This window comes from Cinclus cinclus, chromosome 2 (assembly GCF_963662255.1).
Source record: "Cinclus cinclus chromosome 2, bCinCin1.1, whole genome shotgun sequence".
NCBI classification, from domain to species: domain Eukaryota; kingdom Metazoa; phylum Chordata; class Aves; order Passeriformes; family Cinclidae; genus Cinclus; species Cinclus cinclus.
In genome coordinates, this window is record NC_085047.1 from 40,078,593 (window position 1) to 40,104,121 (window position 25,529).

The window sequence follows — 25,529 nt, forward strand, 5'->3', positions numbered from 1 at the left end:
TGCCTTGCACAGTGGGGCCATGTATGGCAGCCCCAAATCATACTCTCAAGCTGTAAATAAGGATATTTCTTGATGAAGATGATTATTATCTGCATGCCGGTTCTGTGCACCTCTGGTTTTAAAATTAAACCATTGTACACATTCCTCAATCTGGTGTACAGGTCAGAGCCCTTTCACTTAAGGTGTTAAATAATGCCTTATCCCTGCCACAGGGCTTTTTTTAGATGGCTGAGCCTTTCTTTTCAGATGCCGTGAATGCCTTATCGTGTTACCCAGATGGCTGTGTGCGCTGGCTCTTCTGCCTGCAGGGCTCTGAAGCCTCACCCGACCCCGAGCAGGACAGCACCACCAGCCTACATCATCCCTGTCCCCACCCACCACTAACAGGTCCCCTGTGCCATTCTCCAGCAGCCACGGGCAACTCCAGGGCAAAGCCAGCCGGCACAAAGAGTCTGCCCCTGTGCCGGAACAGCGTGGGAACCACTCCCTCTGCTGGCTCATCCTGCCTGCTGCTAAAACCGGGAAGGCTCTGGCATGGGGGTTTTGTTTGAAGGGTGAGTCCAGCTTGTAATTATGATGCTAATACCAGTAGTATAAAACTTACAGTAATTATAGTAGCTGCAGTAGTTGATGGAGAGAGAGAGCAAATAAGACTCAGACTAGGAGGAACATGATCTAGTTGAAAATGTTCGCTGTCATTGCCTGGGTGTTGGACTAGATGGCCCTCAAAAGTCCATTGCAATCTAAAACATCCTATGATAAGGCTGCAAATAAAAAATAACAATAGGAATCAGAACAAGAAAATAAGAAAAACAGAAATAGGAATAGCTGTAATTTAAAAAAATGGTTCATTAGAGGAAACAAGAAAATTATGAAGAGAAGGAGAGGAAGAAGGATGAAAAGAAACCTGGCCACCTCTAGCAGCAAAAGAAAGTTTGAGTATGAAGAAGTTGATTTTAGAGTGAGATAGACATTCATGCTAAGGGAAATTTTACTGTTATCCCCAGTGAGCCCTGGCTGTGGCCAGGCCTGTTTAAATGAAGGCCTTTCCAGGTAAAAAAGCTTGATCTAAGCACAGGGCTTTGAGCTTCCAGCAAGATAATGGGATCGTGTGCTTGTGGGAACTGGGGTTGCACTCAAAAACTAGTTTATTACATAGCCCCTGGGTGCAGAAGTCCTCTGTACATCATCATCCAGTTGAACTCTTCAGACCCAAAACAGCTACCACAGACCAGGTTCATCACAGTTTTAGAGAGGGATTTCATACACCACTTTAGAGCAAATATTAACCAGCAGTTGACTGGTTTAGTCAGCCTTCATCCCACACATCAGCTTTCTCCTTGGCTCTTCTTCCAAGCAGCAAGATTTTTCCCATGTGAAAAGCGTGCTTGAAGTTTTAAGTAGAAGAGATTTTTCTTTCTTCCTTCTCTCTAAAGAAGAGACTTCTGACTTTTCTCAGCCTAATGGCAACTTGGCACCATGGAAGAGGTCCTCACTGCCACAGGTGTACAGATTAAAAAGTGTTGGGCTGGCAGTGTAGCACCCTGCCACTGATGCCCTTGCACTGCCTTTTCGAGTGCCAGTGTCCCTGGAGCTGCAGGCTCTGCAGCATTCTGAACCCTAACACAAACCCTAATGGCAGCTTATTGCTGCTGCTGAGATCCACACCACCATGGCATGGTGTTCAAAAAAGTTTAGAGTGAGCAATCTGGGTACCCTGCTGTGACAAAATTCCTTCATTTCATGTAAGTAAACAAAATCTTGAGATTTCAATGAAAATTATTCCATGATTTTTGCTTCATTTTGATGCACTTCCTTTCAATTCCCATTCATTGTTTTCAATTAATTCCTTCATGAAAATTCTTCGTCTCTTGAATTAATTGAAATCTCGATATTTCATTTAATGAACTAAATGAAATGAGGAATCAAGAAATGAAATTAAATGAAAAGATAGTAAAGGAAATAAAATGCCACAAAATGAAATAGAAAAAAAAATATATTCTGGCCTACTTAATGGTGGATGAAAAACCTCCAAAAGAACCAAGCCCTGGACTCACTCCCCCATTTCCAGAACCTGTTTCTTTTCCCAGTGCTTGTCCCACTGCATCCTTCATGCTCCTACTCCATTGCCCATATACTTTCTCTGTTTCTGCTGCATTAGCCAAGAAAACTTGTGGGGAGTTTTCAGCTTCCTGACAAATCTCTTTTCTTAGGAAGAGCAGTTTCTGGATTAGTCCAAAATGATGCCATTCAGCATCAAACCACCCCTCCTATGCCCAGCTTGCCACCTTGGATTTGGAGCTGGTATCCTTAAATGCTCAGTTATTCACTGCTCCTGCAGCTGGCAGGGGCAGTTCATCCTACCAGACTCCGTGCATTTGGTATGAAAATATAGAAGGGACTCTTAGGATGTCCAGGATGTTTAAAACCCTCTTTGGTTTATTGATATTTTCACTCTAGAAATTGTATTTCACTAAAAAAAATAAAATAATTCCAGGTATTTAGAAACATCTTGGTCTTGCTCTCCCATTTACAACAGCAAGGACCAAGACTAACTCCACCACAGCCAGCACTATAACACTGGGATAAAACCAGGGCCACGCCAGTCACAGGCTTAACATCTCAGAGCACTGTTTTTTGAGCATTCTAGGACAGAAATTAGGGCTTTAAAATCTTCCAGTTCCCTTTCAGATGCCTCTTAACTGACCACAATCTCAGACACCGCTCAGATTTTCCCCAGACACTGAGTACTTTGGAAAGCCTCTTCACTGGCCCCTGAACTGCTTGTCAAAAGAGAAACTATCGATGCTGAGAGTCTGAAACTCATTCTTTGGGGCAGCTGAAACAAGTGCTGCTGAGGTGTGGAGAGCAGACAAACGAGTCCACCTGGTCCCACTTAGTGAGTTATCACCTCTTTGTCCAAAGCACATTGCAGGAGTGGGAAGAGCTCCTTTCTGTCCCTGTTACTCTGATCATCTTTCCTGCTTATCCATCACACTCCTTCCCATCTATTCCCTATAGATCTCAAGATCTATTCCCTTTACTTAATTTCACCATTTTGTTATATTTTTTTTCCTTTAACTTTCTGCATCTGCTAGTTCTGCACTGTCTTTCCCTCCAGCTGAGTGCAGTCCAAACACCCCCCAGGTCTTCTGTTGAAATTTGTCCTCATATTCCCTTGTACCAAGGCACTTTCTGGCATCTCTCCATTTTCTTGCAACACACTCACTCCAGTTCTCAGATTTGATACTTGGCAAGGAGTAATTACTGGGGGGGGGGGGGAGGGCAGAAGGGGATGAAATTAAATAACAAACCCACTCCAAACCAACCACTGCTGAAGCGCAGACAGCAAGGCTACAGTAGTAAGGAATGGAAAAGCTTTATCCATACGTACTTCCCTTTGCAATCAGCAATTGCTAGTAGCTTTCTGTTAAAGGGAAGAATAAAATTAACAATGCTTCTGATACACATCACTGCTAATTGGTGAAAAATAATGACTTTGAAAATGTGGAATTTTAATGAAATCTTCACGCCAAAGGCATTCTCATTCTGGATCCAGACATGCTCTCATACCCTGCCACTACAGCTGAGCTAAGAGGAACCTCAGCAGCCAAAGGCATGTCCAAAGCTCCATCCTCCTGCAGGAATCTGACCTGGAAAGTGTGAACTGAGCCAAGTGACCAACACTGAGCACTTCTCCTTCTATCCCCTGCCTTGAGCAACATTGATCGTCTGTGTCTCTCTTGTGACCACCTTATGCTCTAAGGTGGGTCCTTGTCTTGCTCCAAGTGGTTCAGCACCAAAGGTTCATCCACTTCCATCAGGAACAGAGAGCTAGGCAGAGCTGGGATGTCAGGACCCTGCTCTCTCCTCAAGATCCAGGGTTGGGGACAGGAAGAGTTTACATGCCTGGGCCACTCCTGTAAATTCACAAAACCTGAAGAAGAGCCCAAACCTGAACCCTGCTTCCCTCCCATCTCAGAGCAGGGCTAAAATCATTGATTAATCCCTTTGCTTTCTGCCCAACTCCATGAATATAACAAGTTCTGCAACACAAGTTTATCAAGAGAAATAAAATCTGGGCCACCATCTTGGCTGCAAAGAGACTCCAGAGCCCTGATTACAATCCTTGCTCTAACACCTACATAACACCTATCTGGCTTTCATTCTTTATTGGAGCAAATGGTAGAAAGGGATATTACATAAAGAAAGACTTTCATTTGCTTTTTATGTTTTAATTATTTGGCTCCAGAATTTTCTAAAATTATTCCTTCTCTCACTTGAAAAGATGATGCATTGAAAGAGAGAATATACATTTTCAAAAGTTGGTGTTTGAAAAGCAAGCATAAATTAAAATATGAGGTGGGCATAAAGCATCTGGAGATTTCAGCATCTATGAATAATTTATATAGCTCTCAGAAAATATGATTTATTGTTGTTATCACCAGCATATCTGTGCTCCAAGTGAGATGGATTCAGCCCTCAAAGTTTAAAACTGCAAGGAAGTTCCAATGAAGTCTTACCTTCTAAGATAAATCATGACACTGCACTGCCCAAAACAAGTCTTACAGTGAGAAATATGATGAATCCATCTATGGCTAGGAGAAGAAATTGGGGAAGTCAGTTTAATGCAGTCCTTTCGGAGGTGCAAGTAACAGTACTCATCACCAGAAGAAAGAAACCCAACAGGACTCCAACTTCTTCCACTCTGCGTTTGGTGCTGACAACCTCCATTGCTGGCTGGTTTCACCACCAATCCCAACCACCTATGTGCCATCAACTTCAACTTGGCAACCCCAAAACAAAGTGATCAACCACAAAGGACCCCCATCTGAAAGCAAGCAGATTAAGTGGCAGATGTATCCTTCACCCTCATCCAACTCAAATTCACAGCTTGTTCTCCCAGAGCAGGAACAATAACCATTTTTCAGTGGAGGAAGCCCAGCTGCTTGAAATCCTATCCACTAGAAACAACTCAGAAAAAACACGAGTATTTCTGAGACTATGCCGTGAGAAAGAAAGAAAATCGGAGAAGTGCCTAGACGTGATTCTGACTTTCCCTAAAAAAAACCAACCAAACAAAAAAGCCTCAGACTCCAACTAGCTCTGGCTACAGATATGAATAAACACTTGAGTCTGAAGCACTTTCTGAGCTTCAGTACATCCCTTCAAGGTTTGAATCCTAGATTTCTTTGAAATGAAGCGCTTGAGGGCAACAGCCCTCATGCATTTGATGCTTTGACCTTGTGTTGAGATCTCTCCTGCAGCATGAAAGACTTCTAGATACTTGTAGTTGTAGACAGAAATTTTAGCACCTCAGTGGGATACCTGCCCAGCTGAAAGGAGACACTGGACTGTCACCACAGCAGGCACCAGCTGGGCTGCCCATGAGACACTCCAAGGCAAACAGAGCAAGTACCAGATCACCCCTGCCCCAGGATTTTACTCCAAACAAAATACGAATGAACAGAGAAAGTGGAACTCACCAAAAAAAAGGTTGGTTTGGTTGGGCTTTTTCTAGAAAGAACTCTTTCCAGGCATTCATTGGATGCCTACCTGTAACAATGTGAAACCCTGAAGGATGCAGATCGCAATGTTGCTGGTTGCAATAGGAAGCCTGCAACATCCAGCCGTCTACTTTAGGAAGACAAATAGATGCTAAACGTTTTTAGAACCCTGTATACACACAGCACAATTATTTCCAGCTGCAGGACTGTCATTAGGCTTTATTCCTCATCCTATTAATCCCTTCAGAATTAGAAAACAAACTCCAAGAAAAATTTGAAAGACGAGGCTTTGTAAAAAGACCTTAGAAGTTTAACTGTCTATGGAAAATAGATCCTAGTTTTCAGTTGCAATGCTGTTCCAAATGTAGCCATAGACAATGGGGAAACTGTTTATAGAGCAGATAGGCTTTGCCTATACCTATCATTTAGAGTAAATTCAGGTGTTGCTTACAAAAACACAGGATTAAACAATCCTGATTGCTAGGAACTGCAAAATAATGCCTTCCTTGAAAGGCTGAACATTAGCTTTCTTCCACTTCACCTCCTGGAATAAGCTGCCTTTGCCAGGTCCACTGTCCTTGTTGAAAGCTATCTGTCATACTGAACAGAGGTTCCTGGGGAAAAAAAAAACACTGCTCAGAGCAGAGGTGTAGAATGTCAATCTGATTTTTTTAAGAATTCAAAGTCATACTGCAGTTTTGCAAAAACAAATGACCTGCTTATTTTTCCTAGATGTGTGCAAGAAGTACAGTAGAAAATTAAACATCAATACAGCATCAATACTGAAAGCACTTCCCTGACAAAAAAATCATAGAGCACTTTAGATTTTCCAGCACTAGTAAAGAAAGTTCAGTAATTAATGATACAAAACCTACTAAAAGGCAAGATTTGAGATTCCTTAATTATCATATTGTGTTGGTGTATTGCTGAGTCCTCAGATTACACTCATCTCACACTCCAGGAGGTTAAAATACAAAAGCTTTGAGGGAGAACACCAGAGATAGGATCTGCAAATTCTGTGGTGGAGCTGAAGAACAATGCCAACAAAAAAATTCAGATGAAGCTGCAGCCTGGAGCTCTACAGTCCCTACAGATCTTTCTCCAGAACATGCGAAGGAAGGAGCTGCTGGGAGAAATGACCCAGCACATCTCTATGCGTTATGCCTAAATTTAAGAAAGGGATGCTCCTGCAGGTGTGCAGAACAGCTGCCCACATGCCTGTGGAAGACCTCATTCAACCCCAGCCATCTGACTTCTCTAAGGTTTCACTTTTTCCAAGAAAAGTTATGTTACTTCAGGAACACCAATGATGGTCACTCTCCACTTGTGATTTTCCTTGAGGGCATTGAACTGGCGTTCCATCTATGTCTCCCCCATCCAGTAAAACTCTACGCTCACTCACTTTGGCACAGCAATTACATCTTGGAATACTGTAAGACCAATGTATTTTTTTTGTTGTTGCCATGACAACTATGCTACTAGGTTGGCCCTAAAGCAGCAGCTGGCTTCTCCACTGCTAGGCCCTGACAAGAAGCCCTTAACTTCTTTTCTCCCTACCTTCTAAACATGTTGCTTATATACCAAGACTTTAGTCACTTTATTTTAAGGCAGTTACAAACTACACCCATTTTTCTGCTTCCCAAGAATCATTTCTATCATGAGGCAGGCAGCAGAAATAACACAAACACATATTCCTCCAGAAGCTCACATGACCCTAAGCATGCTGAAAAGCTTGTTTCCCAGTAAAGGTGAATATGAGCTGCTGGCATCAGTAAGCTATGCATAGCTTAGTGAAAGGGTGGCAAATACAGCTAAACCTAAGGAACGCTTTCACAGGATACCAGTCACACCAAACAAAAATCTGAAACATTGTGCTCTGCATTTAGTCTCTTAAAAAGTAAATCAGGTAAGTTTTCAAATTAAGAACTTGAAAATAATACTAAGAAACAGCATCTGTGAGAACAAACTCAATTGAGCATAAATAGACAAGGAAAAGGGTAAGAATATTACATAAATACATCTGAGTTCTGCCACTGTCACCACCCAGGCAGGGAAGAAACTACACCATTTTGAAAATGTTATGCTCTTATCCAGTGCATCACTTGGCCAAAATTTCAAATGCAACTGAGACGACAGGAGAACAGAAACAAACAAACAAACAAACAAACAAACAAACAAACCAACCTTCAGCTGTTTTTGCAGTCATACATATTTTCCACTGTCCTAAGTGTTAACGTGGACATTGGAAGAGTAAACAAAGTGTACTATGGTTATCTTGATATCACCTGTTTGATAAAAACACTTGCAAGTTTCTGACAATTCTATTATTGCCACTAAAGGACCATAGGCACAGACTGAAAAAATAAACTAAACACGAAGCTTAACTGAGTTTCTAACTAGCTTTTAAGGGAGAGTCCATTTTGCTACAGAAAGTACAGTTCTTTTCAGCTTACACTGCTTACCATACTCAGCTCTTCCTCACCTTTGATTAATATTGACTTCTGTCTAAGTTGTGTAAATTACAAACCACCATCACTACAAATACAGGGCATTTTGGAAAGCAATTTGTCAACTGAACAGCAGTATTTATTGCAAATCAGCTTTTCTCTTTTACCATTTACAGGGTGGACAGTAAAAGTAAATACACATGAAGAAACAAACATTCATGAGACACAAACTGGTTTAATTAAAACTGTAAAGGAAAACAATATGCAGGAATAAAAACTGCAGATACATAATTCACTTATTAATTATGAAGCTGTTGCTGATCCTGGAAAAGCATTTGAGACTCCGTGACCAAACATTCAGTCTTAAATTCTGAGGGAAAGGGAGGGAATGGCTGTGACCTACCAAGTCCTTCTGCACTACTGCACATAAAACTGCACTACTTGATATATTTTTCCATGAACTTTTTGTGAAACTCTGATCGCAGAGTATCGTTGACGAATCTTTTGTCCTTTTTTGTTTCGTCGATCCCCTTGGCACAGTTCTTGAAGACAACATCGTCATCCCACCTGAAAACAAAAGTTTTTCATTTCAGTAAGCTTGTATGAAAATTAGGTGCGATATACAAAAACATAAAAATGGAGTTTGACCCTCTCACAGAACAACTAGTCATTAGGACTAGATTTTAGTCTTTCAGAAAAGATGATCTCTTTTTCTACCCCAAGCTATCTCCTGCACACTTGTAACAAGATCTGAGGAAGGAAATAGAAACCAGCTACAGTGGTAACATTTTCTGACAGAACAGCTAGAGTCAGCAAGGGGATGGGTGTCACTGAACACACTGCACAGTACCTCCTTTTAACTTTGAAGTTTGCCTGAGGCTGTGCTGGCCCAGTAAGATTCAGCAGTGGGTTACCGCTCAGGATGTTTTCCATCCGAATTCTTTCTTCTTCAGCCTTTTGCTCTTGTTCCTGAGAACCAGAAATGGATATATTATTTTTCTAGTTGGTAGAGATACACATTCTTTAGCTTTGAACATTCACACAGATGGAGCTTTAATACTTAGCTCAGACTTTTCAGAGTGTTTGGCACTTATGTATGAGAAGAGGGATAGAAGTAGAGATACTCTGCAGAGCTTAACTTTGCTAATGACCTGTCAAACTAGCAATGCTCATATCAGCTTTAGTTAGCTGTGACATGACATCAAATATTCAGGTAAATTCTAGCTTTACCGTACACATACTTATTATATTAAAAACTGTATACACATTAGAAGATTTTCTCTATCCCCGTAAGAAAAAACAGCATGTGATGCAATATTCACTAGGTAGAAGAAACCATACAGCATGTGGAAATTTCTCTATTTTCAGCAGCTGTTTGGATTTTACAACTACAACTTCCCTAGGGACCAATTAAAAAGAATATTGAGAACCCCACAGTGGAAGGAACAGAGGATGTCATAAGACTGGTCAAGAGTTTCAATATTAAGAAGCAGACAAATTTTCTTGTCCTTGTACTGTCAAATGCATATAACTCAAGCCTACGTGAAGCAATGCACTACAAGCAAAACGAAGTAATTCCACTGCCCACAATTCCAAGCTCTATTAGCACATCTAGTGACTTAAATGTATACAGACTTCAAAAATAAATGTTTTATATTAATTTTACATTTTTTTCCACAAGCTTTCACAAATATTGCAGGGAATGTTCTTTGATGAAAGAACTAGTAGGAAAAAAAAGTAATTCTTTAAATTAGGATGGCTAAGTAGGTTTCCTACTCTGAAGTATGGTCTGAAGACACTCTGGTTAAGAAATGAACTGAAGCCTCATTAGCACTGCAGGAGAATCAAACCATGGCTTTTAAAAATGATATAAACTAAAACCAGAGAGGTCACGAGGTCAGGGTTTTTTCCCAAGCTGGGAAAAAAAAACCCCTGCAGATAATTAATTACTGAGGACTTCTACAGGATCCCAAGAAAGGAAGCTGTTTATTTGCTGCTGGAGTTTACAAGGTCTAAATGCTAAACTTGATGCCGATGCTAGCCAGAATTATCTAGCTTCAAACATTTAATTAATACTAAGTTATTTGTTATTACCTACAACTTAAAATATTTTTTCCACTAAATTGATCAGGTATGTGAAATTTTGGATGGGGGCCCTATCCCTGGAAGCATTTAGGGTCAGGCTGGATGGAGCTCTGAGAAACCTGGTCTAGTGGAAGGTGTCCACGCCCACAGCAAAGGGGTTGGAAGTAGATGACTTTTAAGGACCTTTCTAACCCAAACCATTCTGTGATTCTATGAAATGTTCTTTTAAAATACCTCAGCTTTCTTAAGAACATGGATTTAATGTTCACACAAATACCAGATGATGCAGGCAGGATCACTGGTAAAGATTTTATTTTTCAAAATCTACTCAAGTTTTAGTTATGAAAAAACACCTAACATTACACTGCTTCTCACAAAAAAAAAACAATAGTAGAACCAGCTGCAATTAATTGCCAGTGGGATGAGAAAAGCTCCCCAAAAGGGTACATTGCTCAAAAACAAAGTACAGCTTCAGGAGAAGCCCTGCAATGCCCTTATTAAAACATATCCCTTGGAAAAAATTACTCTTTCCTGCTACTGTATCCACGCAGCTTTAACACAAGCCACAACAATTAAAAGTTATTAAGACAAATCAACTAAGGTTTTGAATTTTCAAACAGCTCTAAATCTAACATTCACAGTCCAACTTCTATTATTATCATCCCAGTAAGTATGGAAACATGGAGAACAAAAATATTTGAAAAGGGACAGCAATTTCCTCCCCTATCAGAAATATAAACTCAAATTATACTTTTCCCTGTGGATCAGAGACAAGAAACGTATGCAGCTGCTTCTGCACAGAATGCCAACCTTTTGATTTACCATCTCCCTTCCCCAAAACCTGGTGTAGCCAAGAGCCATGAAATCCAATTTACTGCAATCTGTTGCCATGAGTACGGACCAGAAGTCCAGCAGCCCCCAGATTATTGTACAGCACATGCATGCAAAGTACTGCTTTGAAACCAAGCAAAATCTTGTGTACTGGAACAAGCAAAAACCCAGTACTGCTATTCAGGTACTTCCCAGGAGGTGATCAGGTACTGTTTACTGTTATATTGTAATTTACATTAGCAAATTACAGCTGGATGCAAGCATGCAAAGTTTTCTCTGTGTTGTCCAAAATGAGGTGGGCTATGCACCATTAACTTTTATCTCCAAAGCTCCATTAAAAGTGAGGCTTTGAAAACACAACAGGCCTGGGAAAAACACTGAGAGCAAATGAGAAAGCTATAAACCAAAAAATTCCTAATTAAGAGAAGGTACCACTACTAAGATCACTGTAAGAAATTAATAGCCCTCTGTTGAAAAATGGTTTTGTGGAGACAACTTCTTCCAAGTTTATGTATGCAAACAGATACAGCAGCTTTTCATTTTAGAGCTGGACTCCAGGTGAACTCTTCTGAAGGCAGCAGGTAGAGCACGGCACAGTCTTACCCTCAAACTTGTAAGACATTAACTTCAGCCATGACCCAAAGCTACTGAAACTATGCATCATGCACTACCTTATCTGAGGCAGACATTACTATTTTGGTTTGGGTTTTTATGATGCATGGAAATGCATCCACACACCACTGACAGATAACTGATATAGAGAACTACAGTGCACTCCCACATACAATGTTTTATTAGAGGTCAAAAATCGACTGGAGTCAGCCAGCACCTTTTCAGGTGGAATTGCAGTTCCTCTTCCCTCCCTTTCCCCATTTCAGATTTAATCGCATCAGCTCCTACAAAGCTAATCACTCTCCATCATGCATAAAGAGGAGCAAAAAGCATTCAGTCATTTGAATGGCAAATATTCAGAACCACTTGGGAAAGACAAAGCCAATATTAAGAATTGTAAAAAATATGCATACAGTACTCCAATGTACTTCCTACACACAGATGCACATTCTAATTTCCTATACTAAGATTTTTAAAAGGCATGTTACACATCATCCCAACTTTTATCTGCTTTGACATAACCCATATAACAGCCTTCAGACTCAATCAGCCTGACATAGTTAGATTTCTGATAACAAAGAAAAGCATTAAATGATAAAATGTGGTGATAAAAAAACGAATCAAAACTGGAATAACACTTTTAAGAAGTATTATACTACAAGCACTAGTGTTAAAACTAAAAAAAAAGAGATTCAGCTCTGGGTTAAGACACCAACTGCTGGACATGGTCCCATAGGCACCTGAGCTCATGTCTTGGCAGAGACCTAGAGGATACAACAGGGAGCCAAGACAGCTTTTGTGCTCACACTAAATTATGATACAGGAGACCAACCACACTCCAGGTTCTACTGACTGCATCTCCACTGCACCACCATGCAGGCCAGGATACACAACTTGCACGTTGGCCCCAAAACTTGACATTTCAGGCTCAACTAAGTTCTGTCTACAGCTGATTATTGCTAGCAAAAAAACTGCATTGACTAAAGTCAAGTACAGTTGCAGAGGACTGGAAAGTGGCAGATAAACTAAGTGGTAGAGGCAATCTTGGTAATTTCTTCCCTTGGCATATCTGTTTTTGACTGCAAAGGAAAGAAACACTACCATGTTTATTTTGAGCATAGTTCCTACCCTCAGCACAGAGCAAGATTACAGGAAGTGCTGAAATTCCCCAAATGATTCCACCATATTAAAGTCAATTATCCTACTCAGTTTTTATAGACACTGAGCAGCTGAAAGAAAACCTGAAATACCCACATTTCTTGGAAGGCTGAAAAAAAAGATTAAAAAAAAATTGCATAACCTGATTTAAATGGTAGCTTTCGAATGAGAAACTATGAACAGCACTGCCTTTAGCAGCAGGGAATGAAATTCAAGAATGCACAGATCCACCCCAGTTACCTGACCCTGTGCAAGTTACTCTGTGCAATGCAGATTCAAATACTTCATTGAAACTTCAAAAATGAAGACCACCAAATAATCACAACGGCAGTGTCCACATGCAGCTTTGTTGTCATTTTGTCCAGAAGGAAAGGGATGCTATCATTAGTTCCTGGCAAGGGTTAAGTGTTCCTGGCATGTCTCAAACACTGAATGAAGTAACATACTCTGCCATCTGCTTTTGCCTCTTTATGGAAATTTCCTTAATCACTGATTTGATCTTCTAGTTTTAGTCAGACCCTTAAGATTTGAGTGAAAAGGTTAGTATCTCACTTTCTGATGTTTTATTTGGAAGCCTGTGACACTGCTAAAACAGGGGGCAGAGCTAAGATTTACTCTGGTCACTGGTAAAGTAATAAATTCAATTATAGAGAAACTTGGTGAAATAAAACTGTTAAGAAAACAAATAAAAAACTTTAAGTCTGCTCTCAGCTAAGCAAAAAAAAAGACTGGTTATTAAAACAGGTTTGCTGGAACTGTACATGTGCATTCAGCTGCTCACTGGTTTGAAGTTTCTTTTCACTTACTTCAATTTACTTTCTAAGGAAGCACTCGAAAAACAAGAACACTGCAAAGCTTAATTTAGAATATTGAAAGGTTTCCTGAAACCTATCCGTTGATGGTTAATACAGACATCGATTTAGTGTTTGTATAGTTTTATACTGACCTAGAATTATTCCACAGAAATGGCTTTCAAAACTAGAGTTTCCTAGTCAGCTTAGTGTTTTCTAGAAACAATCTAAGATTACAGTTGTAGAGGAAATATCAGGAGGACTCCCATGCGCAAACAATTTTTAAAAAACATCCACAATATTTATTCAATAGTTCTACATAACTTCAGGGAACTTAAGCATTTTGAGAAGTTAACAAGCTTTGAGAGGAACTGTTTATTTGGCTGACAAACTATTAGAACCTCTTAATATTGTCAAAATTAGATTTAGAGGATTTCTATGGAAGTTGGTGTTACCTATAAGGGAAGCTAACAGAGAACAGGATGCCTCATAAAAAGCAGATTCTCATATTTTGTTTTTAACTGTTGTTTCACCACAGATGCATTTGGAAAGAAGCTGTTCTCCTTTAATGGCAACTTAAAAAATGGATACCAAAGTGATGAGTGAAGACTATTAACAAAAATACAGTTGACTCTAAATGAAGTTCCAGATGTAGCTAGACTAGCATTTTAATAAATCAAAATAACTAAAATATCAGGGGAAAATCTACATATGGCACAGGTTTGGGATATATTACAGTACTTTACCCACTCAATCTTGTTAAGATCCTGGGATGTTCCAGGAAGATGACATGAACAGACACATTAATCTGCCTGTATAACAAAGGAGTTTGAGAATGATGATCAATGTGTAGAGAGAACAGGTATTCACTTCACAGTTTCCCTTTGCCTGTTGAGTGGCTCACCAACGTTGTCTACTGTGGACAGCAGCATTTCAGCAGGTAAAGCATTCCTGTAGCACAGATTAGCATTAACAGCAACTACAAAGTTAAGACTCCACATGAAATGTTATCCTGAAGTTATCCGAATTATTAATACAAGGTTACTTACAAAATTAGGTCTAAATTATGGCTTGCAATACATAGTTACATGAAACTCCATGCATCTGAAGGAAAAAGGAATCTATATAACATAACTCTAAAATGCTTAGCCAGTAACACCTTATTTCAAAGCCATGGAACACAAGACATAATCTAAACAGACTGCATACTAAAGCAAACAACACAAGACTTCATTTCAAAGATGACCCTTACTCCTAAAGATTCTTTCCAAGGCCGTGCCCCACTCTGGCTTTCACCTTTTCCACCAAAATAATCTTAAATTTCCTATTCCCAAAAAAAACCCAAGAAAATAAATTCCAGGTACCTGTAGAGCACCCTCTATTAACTGAAGATGCCAATTTTAAAGATAGTCTACGTGCCACCAACCAAAGTATGAACACTGTAGGTCTAGATTCTCAGTGTACAATAGTGGGCACTATTGCAAACAAATGACATGATTTTATTCAGTATGCATGCAGCACTGGAAAAAACCTGGTACACACCCTGCTGCTGGGGTAAGAAGAAAATCCATAAAGGTAACACATTATACCGGTAATAGAAAAATAAAACAAGTGCTATCCCAAATACTTCATGGCTTTTAGCACCCTCTAGTGACAGAATTTCACGGGGATTATGATGCTCCTACTTTCCATACATGATAAAGGAAGCAGGCACTTGGTTATCTGAGCTGCAATTTACTAACCATTATTTTCCTAATGCAAGTTTTCTAACTAAAATGTGACAAATTATGCTGTTTGATCTTGACACATAATTTCAACCATCAAGCAAAGTGAAAAATCCACACAGACCTAAGCTTTCATTTTAAGTACTGTGCAAGGACAGCTGAGGACAAAATCTTTCCCACACATGGCTACACTTAATTTGTAGTTTAGTACGTTTCACATAGGAATAAATGGTCGAACAGTTGACAGTGTTTTTCAGTAAGTTTCACCATGCTGTTACTACAAAAGACAATTCCATTGCTTCATGATGTGCCTCAAATGCCACGATAAAGAGACAAGAGATGCTTGCTTTCAGGCATCCTTTAATGCAGAAAATCTCTCATAGGCCAGATGGGCAATCAAGTAACAACAGTCTTCTACAGCACAATTTCTGCAGTGAAGCAGCACGGTACAGCTTTCAGCCTTGCATACTATTTAAGTGCAAAACTGCAGAGCTCACTGGTTTTACAGGCCTTGTTGATTCTAAAGGTAAATTTTTATATTGTTAGGCAAGAACAGGCTTGCAATGACAATGCTACCAGCAGCATTTAAAACATTATCCTCTCCTAGCTGTTCCTAATGTCCGCTGGAAGCTCAGCCCTGTTCACTGCCAGCTAAGCATTCATGAAAAACATTAACCTACAAATGCATGTTAACCTACAGGAAAGGTTTCAAGTAGTTCAGAGGCATTAAAACATTAAATTGTCAGAGCAGCCTTTGATTAGCCTCCTGATCAGCATCCAATTTGTTTATTTAGCATGTTCTAAAAAAATACCTCAGATTAGTTTGTACAAAGGTGACAGGTGGCTTGGTTTTCTGACAGACTCTTTGTTTGGTGTTTTTGTTTTGTTTTACACTAATAGATAGTATACTTCTAAAAACATACAAAACTACTTCAGATAGAACAGTTACAGAAGGAACCAATGTTTCACAAAAGCACGATAATTATTTAAGCCCTACTCAAAAAGAGAAATCACTTAGTAAAAGCGGATGGGGGAATGCTGCACATATCCACTATTTCTGATGCACCACCAGAGGAGAGTGTTTCAGCAGTGCAGATGAAATACCTAGACTCTAAACTCTGTTGCAGTACAATGTTAGAACCAGTACCCAATACAAACCTAAAACCTGGTTAAGTTTGACAACACAGACCACTCCCAGAAACTAGTCCAAACTCCCAGTCCCTAAAAGTCCAATCAAAAGTTAGGAATTTTGCTAATGCACTCCATCCCAACAATCTCTCTTACACCAAGGACATAACGGCACCATCAGCATACGATTTAATCCCATTGACAGGAAAACATCAAACTACAGAGACTTTCCTCCCCTTTCAAAGGAAGAACATGATGTTTCTGTCTGTAGAGAGAGATTATAGAGAGGTATGAAAGCTACATGTGAATTGAGTTTCCCAGTTCTGAAAAGACTATTGCTGCATTGTTATTTGGTTTGGCAGAGACATTTTTCAAATGAATTTGCCTGTGTATAATCACACGAAAATAGTTCTGGTCTTACAAAAGTTGTTCTTGCAACACAGCACCAAAGTTATGAAAGGATAACTACTGTTTAAAACCTGCAGCCATAAGAAACAGCATCAAAAAGCAAAAACCTTTATTTCGTAAATAAAATTGGTATTTCTTGTTTCATAAAAGCTAGTTAAACTAAATTACACTGGATTGCATGCAATTCACTAATGTCATTATATCCTCTGGTATGATAGCTGAGTGCAGAGGACTTGCACATGAAATCAAGATTATCTTGACTCACTGCGCGCACAAAGTGTATGAAAAGTGAATGTTTCAGTGAGTAAAATGTTCAGTATTCCTTACAAACAAAAAAATTCTTAACAACTATTAGCTAGAAGATGCTAATTGCATGGAAACAATCCATCATACCTTAAAGGAGGTTTAAACAGCACTTTGTTTGCCAGTTCTCACTCATCCCAGGTACTTAAGGCACACCAGTTTTAATAGACACCATTTCACAAAAAAACAAGTGCTATTTAATGTGCGAGATTTTACCTTTCGAGCTTGTTCTTCAGCTCGTTCTTTCTTGATCTTTTCCAGTTCAGCCAGAAGAGCTGCAGTGTCATCGTCATCACTGTCTTCCAAGTCCTCATCTTCATCATCTTCCTAATAGCAACAAATGGAAGGCAAGAATCAGCTCATTCATTTTCTTTAATAAAAAACGCCCTTGGGCTGCCCAGCTAAGGCTACGATTTGCTGCTGGCTGATTTCTGAAGTACTTGGGTAACAACAAATACAAATAAGGTTTTCGCTCTTTTATAGTAAAGTCAAGAGAAAAATACATTTGTTCTTTTGGGATGACTGCAATTAAAAATGCTGTGTAACTGACAGACTCTAGAGAATGGCTGTCCTCAATCACTGTGATACAAGAAATTCTGTGTGCCTGATTATCCTGTCCTATATTGCTGGGACCAAATACCACAGGATTAAAACACCCAGAGCTTATTGTCAAGCCTTTGACTTAACTCTCAGATGTCAGCAATAAGAAGTACATTCAAAGGCAACCATTTGTTGCTCATGCAGACAGTCATTTGCAGGTATCTCAACAGTTCTACCCTTGGGGAATTCCAACTAAGCCAGCGATAATTCCCTGTAAGTGGTATTTTCAGTTTCCTAGATTTTTTGTGCTTTCCAAGAATACCATTACAGCATGGAACAGAATCCTCTGAACCATTCTGGACTTTCACCACAGTACAGAAGCTGTAAAAGGAAAATACATTGGAACCTGTCTGAAACCTTTAGGCAACCTAGAAGTACGTATTGCAATAGCAAATCCTTAAGGCAGGGTAACAAAAGGCAAGAAGACAGAAAAGAGGATACGTACATCAGTAAGAGGATCATCTGCATCAAGATTTGCTGCAGGAATCTGGTCTAGACGAGGCTTCTTAGACACAGAAGATGAAGTTGTATGTTCTATGGTGTAAGAGTTAAAAGAAAAAGTGTCTAAGTCACTTCTTTAACAGCATCTTATGTCAGAAAGTAAAAATCTTCACAATTTGCCTTGCATTAGAGTAAGAGAAACCAGCTTATGCTTACTTTCCCCCCACTTCTCCATCTTAATGCCCATGTTAATTCCACCCCCTAGGAAGCCTCAAGAGCAGCAATAATATCGCAAACTTAAAGTCTGGTTTCCAGACGTTTTTTGAAGTCATTATTTCAAGAAGTAAAAGTACAGAAAAAACAAACAGATGTGGAGAAATATTATTATATATATCCAATTGGAGGGTCCCTATTTAAGGATTATTCCAAAGCATTACTGTTGGCTAGTTTGTCCAAACCACATGTACTTTTTTCTGTGAATTTGAAAGCCATGCTTAGCTTCACACCTAAAGCACAAGAGGTTGTACTTTAATACTAAAAATAAGTATTTCTTAGAAAGCTCTTTGATTTTGTCATTACTTCACCATATCTGAAAAGAATCACATACTTTCAAACAGATTTATTGTTACACCAATGCTGTAGCAGCAGAAGATGAGTCATTACTCTTTCTCCTTCCTGTTCTCCTCGTCCAATTACAAAAAAAAGCCCTTTATTAGCTGTTGCCAATTCATTACCATTATACTGTATCAGCTGGGCATGCTTTTCTACTGGCTGGCCTAGATTTCTGCTAGCATGAAGCCAGCGGACATTCCCTTGCAGGTCAACAGTTCTGAACTATCAGGCCAATACCCTAAATTCTACTCTCATGACATGCTGTCTGAACTACAAACTTCTTACAACATCAAATTTCATGCAAGAGCACTGTTTCACAAAGGCGTTAAGATTTTTCTTTCTTGGCTTTTACCTCTGGTTGGTCTGTCTCTGTTCTTTTCTCTTGCAGCAACTCGCTCTCTCTCCTCCAGCTCCCTTCTGAAATCACGGTTACGCACTTCTTCAGGAGCATCCTGAGTGGTCTGTCTAAAATAACACATGGAAGAAGCCTGAAGTTTGACAGACTGCAGCTGGGGACAATTTTATCATGGAGGCCAGTAAACCTTGGGGTGAACAGGTAAGGATAGGGAACAAGAACTGGGTTCCATGTAAACATATGTGGATTCTCTCTTCAGCAGAGCCCTCCTGTGGTACATGTGCATTGCACACACGGACCTGCCACGCCACACACTCGTACTCCTTCTGGTGGCTCTTAAATCAATGAAAAGATCCCACCTAAATTCCTACAAAACAGGATGATGAGACATCTGTCTGTATTTCACTATGTTGAAATATTCTGTTCTCCAGCAGTCCAATCCCAGTGTCCTAGTGGACATCCACAAACATCAGTCACCTTTTTTCACTGTTCTATCAACCAAAGTTACTGCTGCAAATCCAATCTCTAAGGCTTACAGGTAAGACCAAGACTAAAACATCATTTTCATAAACCTTTTCTTCTCCATGAGACCAGACCATGACCAATAATAAAAAAGTTGGGAGAACAGGCAAAACACCTTGTAAGTACATGGTCACCCCTCTTTTATATAGTAACATACTGGCAAAAACAATGAACTACATATATCTGAGCCACATTAAGTTCCACCTAGAGGCTGCTGAAATTTTTGTGGATAACTTGAAAAGAACTAGTGAATCAAAACAGCTTTTAAAGTGCAAAAGTAAAACCTTAACAGTAATTTCACTGACAAGAATAACATCAATTAGATAAAATGACCATTTTTAGATTGACACATTTAATTTAAAACCTATCATACTGACTTCCAGATTTTTTTACTCTTTCAAAAAGATAAAATCTTATTATGCATTTCAAACAGAGGAAAATATTCCTAAGATGACTTTATCTTTCTCACTGGTTAAATAAATTTCTTCTCCCAAGATCTGAGTAAACCATCTGCAGTTTAACATCAGCTCTTCAAACACATCCCACTATCTGAGTGCTATTCCATGTCTCTCCTGTGTCCTCTTAATGCCCTTACGAAGCAGTCCTTTGCCAAATACATTATGTGGTTTTCCTGCTTTTAAGATGTGTTCAATTTCACTTCTCTCATCCCATCTTGCTCTGCAAGTGACAGTACTCCCTGTGGCTCAGCCCCAATGCCAACTCACTTTCCACTTCACTGCCCAAGATGTTCAGTCTCCAAAGCTTGGTTCTTCTGATAATTCATGTGCATAAACAGCAACAAATTATCACTAAAATTCAACCTCCCCAAATCACCTGCACTGCATTTGAACTCCTAGCTCTGCTTTTAAGACACTCACTTTTAGCCCATTTGCTCAGCAATGCTCTGGACCTTGCTCAGTGTTGAGAACATCAACATGTATTGAGAAAATGTTGGAGTACCACTCATAACAAAACAGTCATTCCCAGCCTGCTTTGCCCTAACACTCAAAAAATAATACCAACCTGTATTTGATTTTAGTATGAGAAGGAAGATCTCTGCTAGAATATTGTTTGGATAGCTGGCTTAAGTCTCCTTCACCTTTCCCTCTTCCTCCTCTTGCAGGTTCAAACGTTGGCCTTGCTGCTGTTGTCATCTTGACTGCTATAGAATCAAGGGATAAAACAAGTTGTTACTACAACTTACAGTGTAGGACACTCATTAGGAGCTACTTTGCTCCTGGAACTGTAGAAGCAGTGACAAGTCCTACTACAGTATACCAGCTGTCACTGAGCTCATCATTCTCAAAATTTAAGTAGCATTTTATTGGCAGAATCTATTCAGGTTTCAAAATAGTCTTTTCCAATATGCTTGAAAGATGATACATGGACTCTAACTTAAATATGAAGCTACCTTTGTAAAGTATATCATAACACCAGCCAGGAACTGATCTCCATCCTTAAAGCAAGCAGTACAGTCTTGTAACTAAACTCTTTCCCCTCCTGAAAAACTGCAGTCAAAAATGACTGCCTATGGGGATGACCCCTTCATTATTCCCCAGACCATTCCTAGGTACCACCACCAGAAATGATCACAGAGACCACAGTGTGCCTAGGATGGTGCTGATCATTAACCACTGATGAACATGAGGCAATGTAAAGTGCAAGGAAAAAAGCTTGGATAAATGGAGAAGTTGTCACCAGCTCTCCCCTAGAAACTGCAGTAAGTCAGCATGTCCTAAAAACCAAACTGGTGGATGCCCAAATTTCTACTATCAGTTATTCTGTGCATAAGAGTGAAACAGGCTCCAACTAGCCTCAGCCACGCAGACACCCTATGAGCATACATACACTGTGCTCAGCACTGCCTGATAGGACCTGGAGACCCTGCAAACCCAAACCCCTGTGCCAGCCAAGAGTTTGAGATGGTTAATCAGTGCTGGAAAACACTGCGTGATGGCTATCAGGACATGAGGGAACAGCATGAAGCTGAGTCAGGGGAGTTTTGGGTTGGGTGTCAGGAAAAGGTTCTTTCCCCAGAGGGTGGTTGGGCACTGGAACAGGCTCCCCACGAAAGTGGTAACAGCCCCAAGCCTGACAGAATTCATTTGGACAATGCTCTTGGGCACATGGTGTGACTCTTGAGGTGTCCTGTGCAGGGTCAGGAGCCGGATTTGGATGAACCTTGTGTGTCCCTTCCAATTCAGGATCTTCTATAATTTTGCAAATGAAACAATTCTCATTTTGGCTTCACCAAGGCATGCATATCCATTAGTCACAGCCTAAAGATATTTAGAACAGGAGAAAGAGACCTGTAGAGATATGTAAAGGTATCAATCCTACCAACCATAAGACTGAATGTTGAAAGGTGAGAAGAGAACCTATTAAAAATATTAAGAGGCAAAATAAACAAAAGACATAGTTTCATTTACTTTCGTGGTACACAAACAAAAGTTATTTATGCTCTGCTCATTTCGTTAATTTGTCACTTTGAATGAGAGCACAAAACAACCAACTTCAGCATCAAAATGATAATATAATGAGTGGCTCAAAGTAACATCCCATCAGGCAGAAAAGTTACTGCCACCGAACTACTACTCAAAACCAAAATTAACAGAGGGAAACACCTTTGAAAAGAAGTGAGGCAGTAACCAGCCTTAGCTTGTTAATCGATGACAGCTGACATTTTTCAGTGATGCTGTACAAATCAGCTGAAGCTCAGTGAGCCATTTTAGCTCTCTTGGCACACATTCTGCAAAGAAAGTCACTTGCTCCCATAACTTATCTGTCCTAATTATATGTAACAGGGGAATCCACAAAATCAGGTGAAGAATGAGATTTGGGGTGACCGCAGTAGTTTTGGGAAGTATGAACAAATAGTCTGGAAAGCATTCCTGCTTCTCTTAGCTTACAGAATCAGTGAGGTTGGAAAGGATGTCTAAGATTGTTGAGTCCAACCTATGACCAAATACAATCTTGTCAACAAGACCAGGGTACTAAATGCCAAAATCCAGTTTTTCCTTAAACACCTCGAGGGACAGTGACTCCACTCTCTCCTTGGGCAGCTCATTCCAACGTCTAATCACCGTTTCGGTAAAGAAATTCACCCTAATGTCCAGCCTAAACCCTCACTGGCACAACTTCAGGTCACTTTCCCTTTCTGGGAAAAAGAGACCAACGCCCACGTGGCTCCAACTGCCTTTCAGGCAATTGTAGATAGAGATAAGGTTCCCCTGAGCCTCCTCTTGTCCAGGCTAAACAACCCCAGCTGCCTCAGCCGCTCCTCACAGCACTAAGTTCAGTCTGACTAGACAGTCTGTATTCAGCTTGGCCTTCAAGGACCTAGACTCACCCTGAAACCTCCCAGGTTTCAGAAACACCTGAAGAAGCCTCCTTAGCGGAGGAGTTATCGGCCAAGAGGCAATGGCCGAGCTCGGCCTGCAGATGAATTGCCCTGGCCTTGCCGGGCTGCGTCCTCACGGGGGGATACGAATCGTAGCGTCAGGCCCGGCCGCAGCCCGTCCCCTCACCGGGCTCGCCTGTCCCCCCGACACCCTGCCCCAGGGCCGCCTACTCCGCCTTCAGAGCCCTCCCGCAGCCTCCCTGCCGCTTTCCCGGGCACTCACAGCGCGGCCTCCTCCGCCCTGTGCAGCCGGGCCCTACACCGCCACCATAGTTCCGCCAGGCACCCACAATGCACCGCGGCGGGCCATAGCCACGGGAGCTCTGACCATAGAGAGGGGCGCGAGCGTGTCCGCCATGATGGCGCCGGGGCGGAAGCGCGCGGGGGTGGTGGGTGCCTCGGTAGCAATGGCGGCTGCGCTGCGAGGGTCAGGGCAAGGAGGGATGGGGTTAAAGAGGGAGGGAGGGAGGGAGGGTTGGGAGCCTTGGAGAGATAATAGAGGAGGATAGAAACAGCGGCACGCGGAAGAAAAGAGAGTATTTTAGACATTCTCTTTATTGGGGGGCGTGTATTAGCAACATCAGCCTGAGTCTGACTGTAACGTAACAAGCCACGTCTGACTTGTCCTTGCAGAGAAGCCCTTTACGTGGTGTAGATGTTCTTACAAAAGATTTATACTGGCTATAAGGAAAGACATTTTTTACGGTGGCCGTGTTGAGGCGCTGGAACAGGTGCTCAGAGAAGCTGAGGATGCTCCATCCCCGTAAAGCGTCCGGGGCCGGGCTGGACGGGGCTTTGGGCAATTCGATCTAGTGCAAGATATCCCTAGCCATGATGGGGGCGTTAGAACTAGATGCTCTTTAAGGTCCCTTCCAACCCAAACTGTACTGTGATTCTATAATCATTGCTGTCTATGTAAAGAAGCCAAAGCTCGAACAACGATCACTAAGGAATTAAATCCCTTTCTTAAAATGCAGCTCATTCTTTGTGTTTATTGCTCCTTTTGGATGCACTTTATCACCAAACTTCCGTGAATCCACACTAAGGTATGTGAAGTAAAAGGCTCCCCGATCTATGAACAAATGAACACGGAAACGTTTTCCTGAGTGCTGGACACCCAACATGCAGTTTAGAAGAGAGCCCACAAGAGGTCCCGCAGATACTATCCTGGGAGCTTCAGCAACAATGGAAATTGCACCCTTTGTGTCAAGGAGCCATCCCAGAAAGCACTTGGGAGAAGTGGGCCTTTAGTATAGAAAGAAACCAATTATTTTAAGCAAGTTAAGCTTCACTCTGAAGTTGGACAAATAGTGACAGTTATTACTGTGTCACTTCCTAAGAGCTATACCTGTCAGTAACCAAGTATCCAGCACTGCATTTTCTCATCTGCGAGCCTGTATCAGCACCCTGTGAAATGGGTTTATGATTTCTTCCACTACAGGCAGTTTAAACTCAAGATCAAACCTTGCAAAGAAGTCTGGCTTTGGGACTTTGGTGTTGGGCTGCAGATCACAGCAGCCTGAATTGAGCACATCATTCTGTGATGGTGGGTGTTATTCCTAGATTATAAATCTGTGGACTTTAAATCAAGAGGCATTTACTGTTATGCTAATTTGACTGTCATGGTGCAGCAGAATGTTATGTTTTACTCATAACATGTCCTGAAGGCAGTGCCTCCTGTTCAGTTGTAATATCCATCTGGCAGAAGGTATCAAGTCTTGATTAAAGACCTCAAGAACCTAAGGGACTTCTCCTGCTCTTGGGTTAGAGGAAAATGTGAGCATTCCATTGTGTGTAAAAAGCTAACACAGTCCCTGCTCTGAACAGATTGGAAGATTGTTCAAACAGTAAAGGAATGGCTTTGTTTCTTTGGCCAAAATTGTTTTCCAGGGACCTTCCCTTCCCCCGCATTGTGTGTATCAATGTGAAGTTGTGTTTTATAGTCAAGGGCTTGGTTTCCTTAGAAGACTTGAGCACTAAAGAAGGACACTGGTGAAGTGGAGGTGCCTGAGCCCAGAGTCCTAAAAATACAAACTCAATTTTGTTGCACAAGCACCTAACCTTCACAGGTCTACGACTTTTGGGTTTAAAGATCTCTAAACATACAGAGGTTTTCCCAGTCTTGAACTTATTTGAATTTAGTTTAGGAGTAAGAAGTTTAGCACCATATTGTCTCCAGGGCCTAACACTGATAACTATTGGTCTATTCCCCAGCTCAGGTGCTCAGATATCCTTCATCCAGTAGTTATTCTCAGAGCATGTCCATAGTCCATGAGCTTTTCAGTCCCTCTGGGTCACATCACAGAGCTCTTTCCCAAGCAGGGCTCACACCACATATGGATAATTATTGTCCCACCAGGCAGGCTTTGACATTTAGGGACATTCTCCGTGTTTTTGACTAGCCAAGCATAAGGGAAGGGATTAAAGATCCACCAAAGTGCAGGGATGTAGAAGGGGACACCACTCAAGTTCAGTGGTAAAGGTAGCAACTGTGAATTACTGTGTTCCTGGTTTATGCATTGTAATGTCATCAGATAGTGTAAACAAGCAGACAATAACAAAACCCCAGATCTTCCCCATTCCCATAGCTGCTCCAATCTTTGCT

At 40.8% G+C, this 25,529-nt stretch overlaps 1 protein-coding gene across 2 annotated transcripts; it reads right to left on the reverse strand.

The window, feature by feature from the left end:
- Window positions 1-7,685: 7,685 nt before the first annotated feature.
- Window positions 7,686-23,248, reverse strand: CWC15 (CWC15 spliceosome associated protein homolog). Of its 2 annotated transcripts, none has more exons than XM_062514401.1 (7): window positions 23,148-23,248; window positions 20,548-20,686; window positions 19,000-19,112; window positions 18,040-18,128; window positions 17,211-17,321; window positions 8,805-8,923; window positions 7,686-8,521 (listed from the first exon to the last, which is right to left on the reverse strand). In XM_062514401.1, the coding sequence occupies exons 2-7, from the start codon at window positions 20,676-20,678 to the stop codon at window positions 8,392-8,394; spliced, it is 693 nt and encodes a 230-aa protein (XP_062370385.1). In that variant the 5' UTR covers window positions 20,679-20,686; window positions 23,148-23,248; the 3' UTR covers window positions 7,686-8,391. The 2 variants fall into 2 exon arrangements, with proteins under 2 accessions (XP_062370385.1, XP_062370389.1); XM_062514405.1 differs by having other exon boundaries at window positions 20,548-20,683; window positions 23,148-23,198.
- Between the last annotated feature and the right edge of the window lie 2,281 nt (window positions 23,249-25,529).